The sequence below is a fragment of the Solanum stenotomum genome, chromosome 4 (genome assembly GCF_019186545.1).
Source record: "Solanum stenotomum isolate F172 chromosome 4, ASM1918654v1, whole genome shotgun sequence".
Lineage (NCBI taxonomy): Eukaryota > Viridiplantae > Streptophyta > Magnoliopsida > Solanales > Solanaceae > Solanum > Solanum stenotomum.
The window spans coordinates 42,425,908-42,433,734 of record NC_064285.1 but is presented as its reverse complement, the minus strand read 5'-3'; the positions used below and the strand labels follow the sequence as shown (position 1 = coordinate 42,433,734).

At 35.9% G+C, this 7,827-nt stretch overlaps 1 protein-coding gene across 1 annotated transcript; it reads right to left on the bottom strand.

Annotated features, from left to right (window-relative positions):
• Positions 1 to 822: 822 nt before the first annotated feature.
• LOC125861507 (putative glycine-rich cell wall structural protein 1) lies at positions 823 to 5,412 on the bottom strand. The gene is made up of 2 exons (XM_049541388.1): positions 5,292 to 5,412; positions 823 to 1,073 (listed from the first exon to the last, which is right to left on the bottom strand). The coding sequence occupies exons 1-2, from the start codon at positions 5,410 to 5,412 to the stop codon at positions 823 to 825; spliced, it is 372 nt and encodes a 123-aa protein (XP_049397345.1).
• Between the last annotated feature and the right edge of the window lie 2,415 nt (positions 5,413 to 7,827).

The window sequence follows — 7,827 nt, the reverse complement described above, 5'->3', positions numbered from 1 at the left end:
CACTGTTTTCAAGAGGCCTTCACAATTTTTTTTTTCGTTTCCTTCTTTGAATGACCTTTTCATTTTTCTTTCTTTGAAATTTTATAATTAGATTTTGTATAAATGAAGGAGATTAAAACTAGTCTATTTTAAAAAGATGCATTTCTTTTTTATCTTTTGACAACTTTTTAATTGCTACAGTATTTTTTACCTAGTGTCATTCAGATATATAAAAAGGACAATATTTTTCTCAATGGATTGAAGTTGTGAGTGTTTAGGCGTTGGATCATTGTATACTTGTGAGTTGTATGTGCTTCCTATTATTGATGGAATGGATTGGTTATCCATTTTGTTGTTGTAGGCTATGGTAACACCTAGCCCCCAATCTCCCTCGATCCCTATTTTGAAATTATAATTTTATTGTTTGAATCATGGACGTTCTTGATCATCCGTGAATTAAAAAATATTCATTACTATAAATAGTTGGATTGGTCTAGACATGAGTAGAATTACATCATGTCAACATTATGATAATGTATCTAATAATAAAAGAGTTGGCATAAGGAAAATGTTTTAATAAGAACCATTGGTGAAATAGCACACACATGAAAAATAGTTATTTGAGCAAATGGTGGAATCAATTGCCACCACCACCGTGGCCCCATACTCATCCGTACCAAACCACTACCACCATTTTGACCACCACCACCACCATTTTCTCCCCATCCATGACCCTCACTATATCCAATGCCAAAACTATATTCTCCATCACTACCTCCTCCTTCACCACCACCTCTACGCCGCCTCCACCACCATTTGAACCGAAGCGGTAATCTCGCCATATCAAATGCCAAAACTAGATCCACCATCACTACCTCTTCCTCCTCCACCACCACAACCACCGCCACCAATTAGGCCCCCTACAATTTTGCCAAATCCATCATTTTCACCTGATCCATGACCCTCGCCAAATCCAAATCCATCATTTTCACCTGATCCATGACCCTCGCCAAATCCAAATCCATCACCTAATCCCCCATCACTATCTCCACCACCTCTGGCGCCACCACCACCACCGTCACCACTAAGACCACCTATAATTTCGTTGAATTCACCATTGAAGTTAGGTAAACTGGGTAATAATGGATATATTGTAGGGAAGCTTCCTTGCTAAGGAAATTTACAGTAGAACTCCCTAAACAACAATTAGCATCACCTCATATCTAATCTTTGTAGTATATAATGTCAGCACTAAACACAAAAATAGCATACCTTTGAGTAGTGGCACAACTAGAAGATCTATTATCTCTAATGAGAGAATTCAAAAAACTATGTTTGACTCGAAATTTGAATTGAGGAATAAACTAATTTTTAAATCACTTTTACTATGACACTAAAAGTTCCCTAAATGTTAAGGGAATTTAACAATGTGCACATATACAAAACTATTTTATATTATTTACGCAATATTATATCGCAACTAAAGAGAATCAATTAAACCCCTTCCAATAGTTAGCTCCACTTTTAATAACCACAACAAGAAATCAAAATTTTACGTGATGACTTTTTTTGCTGGTTCATGTAGCCACCGAAAAAAAGTAAGAGTTTTTGCGACGAATGCGCCACAAAAATATCAAAGTGAGCACTAGTCATTATTATGATTTCCGTTGTTAGCTTAAAATATATATGCAAGTTTTAAAATTATGTAATACTATGTAACTCGTATGAAGTTCTCCAAAAATATATATTTTTTTAAAGTATCTGACATGAGCTTATATATATTTTTTGCAAAGTTCAAGCAACATAAATTTGAAGAAGAATGTATCTAACTTTGCTTTCGTGGCCTTTGTTTTGTGAGGCTAAATGCTCGCCATGAAAATGCTAAAATATTACTTAGAATGTTGTATTAATTAAAATTTGAGATACTATGAAAAATCATAATAGATAGGTTATGGCATGGTTAGTGGCTAATAACTAGAAGTACAATTAATTAATATATAAATATTTGCAAAACATTAAAAGCAAAAAGAAAATTGAAGTGAATGTACACGTAGTTGAATATCAATAAAGAAAAGGGAGTTACTAAATTATGTCCTGCATTTTGATTATTTATTGGAAGTATATAAAACTAATACTTTCTCTGATTCAAAATATTTGTCGAATTTGCTATTTACACGTCCCTTAATATACATTGTTTAGGAGGGTATTTGTCTCTGAGATTTCGATCATAGTTGTCACGCCCTGACCCTACACCCTGGACATGACCGATACTCGAGAACCATTACTGGCCCAATCAAGCCCTTGGCCTGGCTCAACTCTCAGCGGAAGTCTATGTAAAGTGAAATGGAATCACACAAACAACTCAACTCATAAGAAACGTAGTTAACTCAAAATACTTAAATGGACATAGATGTTCAACTCACAATCTTTAAAACATTAACAAGGGAAAAGAAAGAAAGACTCCTTAAGTACAACTGCCTATCTATGAAGCCTCTAATACTATGAAGGATTTCGGGAAAAGACCCCCGATCATCCTAACAAAACTGAAATAATAGAAATAAATAAGGGATCTTCCGGAAGCAAGGAGGCTCACCAAAGCTAACTCAAATTGCTATGGTATTAACGAAGCGCCCGCTAATGACCTTGATCTCCTGTATCTGAATCATAACATGATGCAGGACAAATGACATCAATACGTTCATAGTACGAGCATGTAAGGGAAACACTGAACATAACATGAAATCTTGAAATTGGACAGAAGGAGTCATACTCACTTCAACTCTACTCAACTCAACCTCAATTCATGGTTACTCAACTCAATGTAGTATAAAAACTAGAATAAAGATTCAGTTTATATAAATGATTCAAAACACTAGGCAACAACCTAATATTTAAAAATACAATAATAACTCAGTTTGTATGGAAAGAAGCCAATTAACTCAATTTGGAAGATTCTCTAACCGACAACCATCACTATGAGCTATGTGATGATACATCGCTTCACCCACATTGCCAGAACTGTCTTATACCTTGTCGGTGTATAAGACATCATCAACTAAGTAGATCCACTAAGTTGTGCTTAAAAATTATGACCCTTTCTACCCACCCACGTTGGCTACATGGTTTATGAGAACTATGAGTTGTATGAACTCGTCCCTATATCGGTGCTCAATACTACTTCCAAAAATATACTCAGCTCATATGTTTAAAAATATTGTCTCATCCTCAAGCTTTGATATTATTACTCAAAAGTTTCCCTTAAAAAAAGATTATACTCAAAAACTCCTTATGAGCTCATTTGAAAATCGATGTTTCCCCTCATTTTAAATGTAAAAATATTTACTCTTGGGAATACTTAGTTCCCATATATTCATTTTGAAAAATAAAATTCAACTCTACTCATACTCAAACTCAAGTACTCAAGTCTTAAAAAAGTTTTAAAAGATTGTAAAAGACTTCTCAAAATGACTCGAAAGAACTCTCAAGACTTTACTCTTAACACTTCCTTGAATTTGAATTATGAATTCAAGGGTTATGATTCATGTTATGAAGGATTTCTCAATTATTAGATATGGTTTAGAGTAATTAGAATTAGAAAGGAGTAAAGGTACAACTTAAAGGAACTCAGATGGGTCAAACGACGGATGTAGAACTGGGGTAGGCGACCCTGGCGCACATTGTGGCGCAAGGCAACAATCCCTAAACTTCAGAGGCGGAGTTTTGGTGCACTGCTAGCGCGGCATGCTAGAATCTTTGTACCACCCCAGAAATGTTTGGAGCTAAGACTCAAACAATTCTTCGTTACGAGTAAGATTTTACCATGGAATTTAAAATTTTCTTTAAGTTTTAAGGTCACTAGACGAGGCACCTTGAGTTCCAAAAAGAACTAAAGAGAATTCCTTCAAGTCATTCCTAAGTTCTTTTAGGTTTTGGGTCAACTTCAAACGACCATAACTTTTAGCGTAGAATGAGTTAGGAGACTCATACAATATCAAATGAAATATCCTGAGTCCTCTTTCCAACGCCATCGACTTTGCTAATTTTTGAGCTCGTATGAGGGAGACATGCCTTTTTTAAGTCAGGATGTCCATTTAAGGAACGTTACTCAAAAATAGGAGGGGTATTTTAGTCTTTTCCTTGTCCCCACTTATTCTAAACGCAAAATATACCCATTTAAAGGTCTAAAATGATTAGAATCAGTATCATTCATTCCAAAAAGCATTTAGGGTTTTAGAGAGAAGATTCAAGAGGAGAAAAAGCTCAAAGTTTCAAGCATTCATTTAAGAAATTCAAGATTTCGACAAGAACTTAGTTCTTTAAGGTACGTAAGCTTCCATAGTGTTGAGTTTCTCACCCACACTCCAATCATGAGTTTTTTTTGGGGAATCTATCTATAAATATTGACCAATTTAAGTTCTTGTTGAGTTCTTGATGAGTTCGTTTGCGAATCTATCCGTAAATTCTCCATGAACTCCATAAATTGAGTATCTTTGAGAGGAGTAGTATCTTCAAGTTCTAATATAACATCTCGCTAATTGAAAGGACTAGAAATAGTCATTTTAGGAAAGAATGAAAAATATGGAAATTTGTTAAGTTATGTTAAGTTTGGGTTTTTAGATAACTTCAAATGATCATAACTCCTAGCTCAGGATAATTTAGATGTGCTTCTAGATACCGTAGGAAATATCTTAGAATTATCTTTCCAATGCAGCCAATTTTGTGTGATTCCTAGTTCGTATGAGTGAGATATGACCATTGGAAGTTGGGATGTTTAAAAAAGGAAACTGCAATCAGGATTTTGGAAGGGTAGTTTGGTCTTTTCCTTACCAAATTACTTTATTTCATTTTTAGAAGTTTAATTTGGGTCTAAACAGCACTTGGTCAATTTACGCTTTTGAAAACTAAGTTAGGGTTTTGAGAGAAGAGAAAAGAAGAGGAGAAAATAGGAGAAGGAGCAAGAATCATCAAGTTCTTCAAGAATCACTTTATGATTTTGTAAAGGGGTGATCCCTACGAGGTATGTGATATCACATAGCATTGGGTTAGTTCACCCATGTGTCAATCCTGATTCAATTCAGTGAAGTTATATTGGTTTGAAAATAAATCCTATGAGTTCTTGATGTAAATTCATTTGAAACCTTATGGGTTCTTGTTGCTGAAGTTTCTTGAGGTTGATTCATGTATTTAGGTGTGATTTCGACTTGAATCTTGTATATATTGAGGATATATTCGATTCTAACTATTTGGGGCAAGAACCAAGTTGAAATAGGGTGTTTAAAGTTGAAAAACAAGCAAGAAAAGTTGAAGTGCACCTGAGCAGGGGCCTGAGGCGCCACCCCAGCCAGAGCGCCCCAAAAGGGTCTCTATAATTTGGGCTCTAGGGTGTTGGCGCCCTACGCCTCTCAGAGTGCCAGGGACACCATTTCTTCCCATTTCTACCCTATCTTTCCTTACTAGTTCCTTAGAAACGTATCTATGTTTTTAAGTTGATTCCAACACTATAAGGCACGTCTAAATATCATGAAATCATCCATAAACATAAGATCATGAACGTTGAATCCATAATTCAATTCAAGGAAAATTAATAGTCAAGTCTAGAAGTTAAGAATTAAGTTAAGAGAAGTTCATAAAGTTTTCAAAACTCTTTCACAAACGTTTTAAGACTTAAGCTTCGAGTTTAGTAAAGAAGTAAGAGTAAGAGTTCATTTCTTCAAATATTATACGGGAACTATGTATTCCTAAGAGTTAAAATGTTTTCACATTTCAGCAAGAAAGGGAAACACTGATTTCCAAGAGAGCTTTTAAGCTAAGTTTTGAGTAATTATCTAAAACCAAAAAAGGAATTTTGTTTTAAAAACATATGAGCTAAATATATTTTTGTAGTAGTATTGAGCACTGATATGGAGATGCGAGTTCATAAGAACTCATGTCTCCATAAACTATGTAGCCATCATGGGTAGAAAAGGATCATACTTTTTAGATGAATCCTTAGTACTTTATAGCACAGACTAGTGGATCCACTTAGTTAAGGCATTCTATATGACGACAAAGTATAGGAAAGTCCGGGCAGCGTGGGCAAGATGTTATATCACCGCTTAGGCTCATAGTGGTGGTTGTCGGTTAGAGAAACTCCCACATTAACTATGTTACTTTATTATATGAGTAAATTGAGTTTTTATTGAATTTATGTAACAAATTTAATAGATACCTACTGCTTTAAATGCTTTGTACAACTCCACCCTATTTATTGTTGAGTACCATGCATTTGAGTTAAGTTGTTCACGTGTTGAGTGAAGCCAAGGTAAGTGTTTCTTTCAGATTCCTTTCAAGCTTATGTTATGTATAGTATTGCCCTCTCATACTCGTATATTCAATATACTGATGCCCTTATGCCTGCATCTTTTTATGATGCAGACACAGGTAACTAGGATCAGCATCCAGCGCCTCGTTGATCTAGTCAAGCACTTAGAGTCTGTTGGTGAGCCTCATTTCTTTCCAGAGGGCTACTTTTTACATTGCTTTCTAGTATTTCAGTTGTTAGGATGATCTGAGGTCTTGTCCTGACATCTTTCTTTGTTTTAGATGCTTTATAGATTAGTAGTTATAATTCTTTAGTCTTATCCATTTCAGATGTTGTTTAAAGACTTGAGTTTACCTTATTAGCTAGATTGAATATTCCATTAAATACATTCTAAGTTTTATTCATAAGTTTCTTGTTTGAAATTATTTCTTATGTTTAAGTCTTCCACTGAGTAAGTAAGCTAGGCCAAGGATTCACTTGGGGCTAGAAATGTATCTGAAGTAGCAGACCCGCCAATGGAGTAGGCTCAGGGAATGACAAACTTGGTATCTGAGCACAGAGTTCAAGAGTCTTAGGAAGTCTATGAAGCCGTGTCTGTAGAGTCCTAGTTATCGGTGTAAAGCGTACCACATCTGTAACTAGTAGGTTGCGACAGTTAGAAAATTCTCACTTATTTCACAGTCATTTCATGCGATAGAGTTCATCTCTATAAAGTCTCTTTCTAATTCGTGCTTGCACGTATTTTTCAGTTAACTATGCCTCGACAGAGAGCCGCCTAAGGTTGTCCTGCTAGGAAGAATGTTGAGGAGCAAATGGTACCTAATGCACCTAAAGTGCAACCCCAAGGGGAAGTTACGAATGCGAAGTTCAGGGATGCGATAAGAATGTTGAGTCAAGTTGTGACCAACCAAGTTGGGAAGAGAGAAAACCGATAAGAAGTGAATGATACTTTGAAGATTCCTGAGTTCTTGAGGATGAATCCTCCAAGTTTCACTAGTTCAAGCACTTCTGATGATCTAGAGAACTTTATGAGGAGCTGCAAAAAGTATTTGAGGTCATGCATATTGATGATGCTGAGCTAGTTGAACTAGTTGCATATCAACCAAAGAATGTTGCTAGGACTTGGTTTGACCAGTGGAACAAGGGTAGAGCTGAGGGATCACTACCTGTGAGTTGGGCTTGTTTGAGGAAGCTTTCTTGGGGCATTTCTTTCCTCGAGAACTAAGAGAGGCCAAGGTACGAGAGTTTCTCACTCTTAAGCAGGATACATTAAGTTTTCATGAGTATGGTTTAAAGTTCACCCAACTGTCCCAATATGCTCCGAAGATAGTTGCGGATATGTGAAGAAGGATGAGTCTTTCTGTTGTTGGGTTGTCTCCTCTGTCAAGAAAAAAGGGCAAGGCAGCTATGCTAATTGGGGACATTGATATAGGGAGGTTGATGGTTTATGTGCAGCACGTTGAGGAAGAGAAGTTGAGGGATAGAGAGGAGTTTAGAAACAAGAAGGCTAAGACAGGGAATGCGTTCGGGTAGCAGAAAAATTATGT

Excerpts from the sequence above, each read along its gene's own strand:
- LOC125861507 (XM_049541388.1), bottom strand. The coding sequence starts at position 5,412 with ATGGGAAGAAATGGTGTCCCTGGCACTCTGAGAGGCGTAGGGCGCCAA. Across the intron at positions 1,074-5,291 it reads CGCCTCAGGCCCCTGCTCAG|GTGGTCTTAGTGGTGACGGT; the intron begins GTGCACTTCAAC and ends ACGAAATTATAG.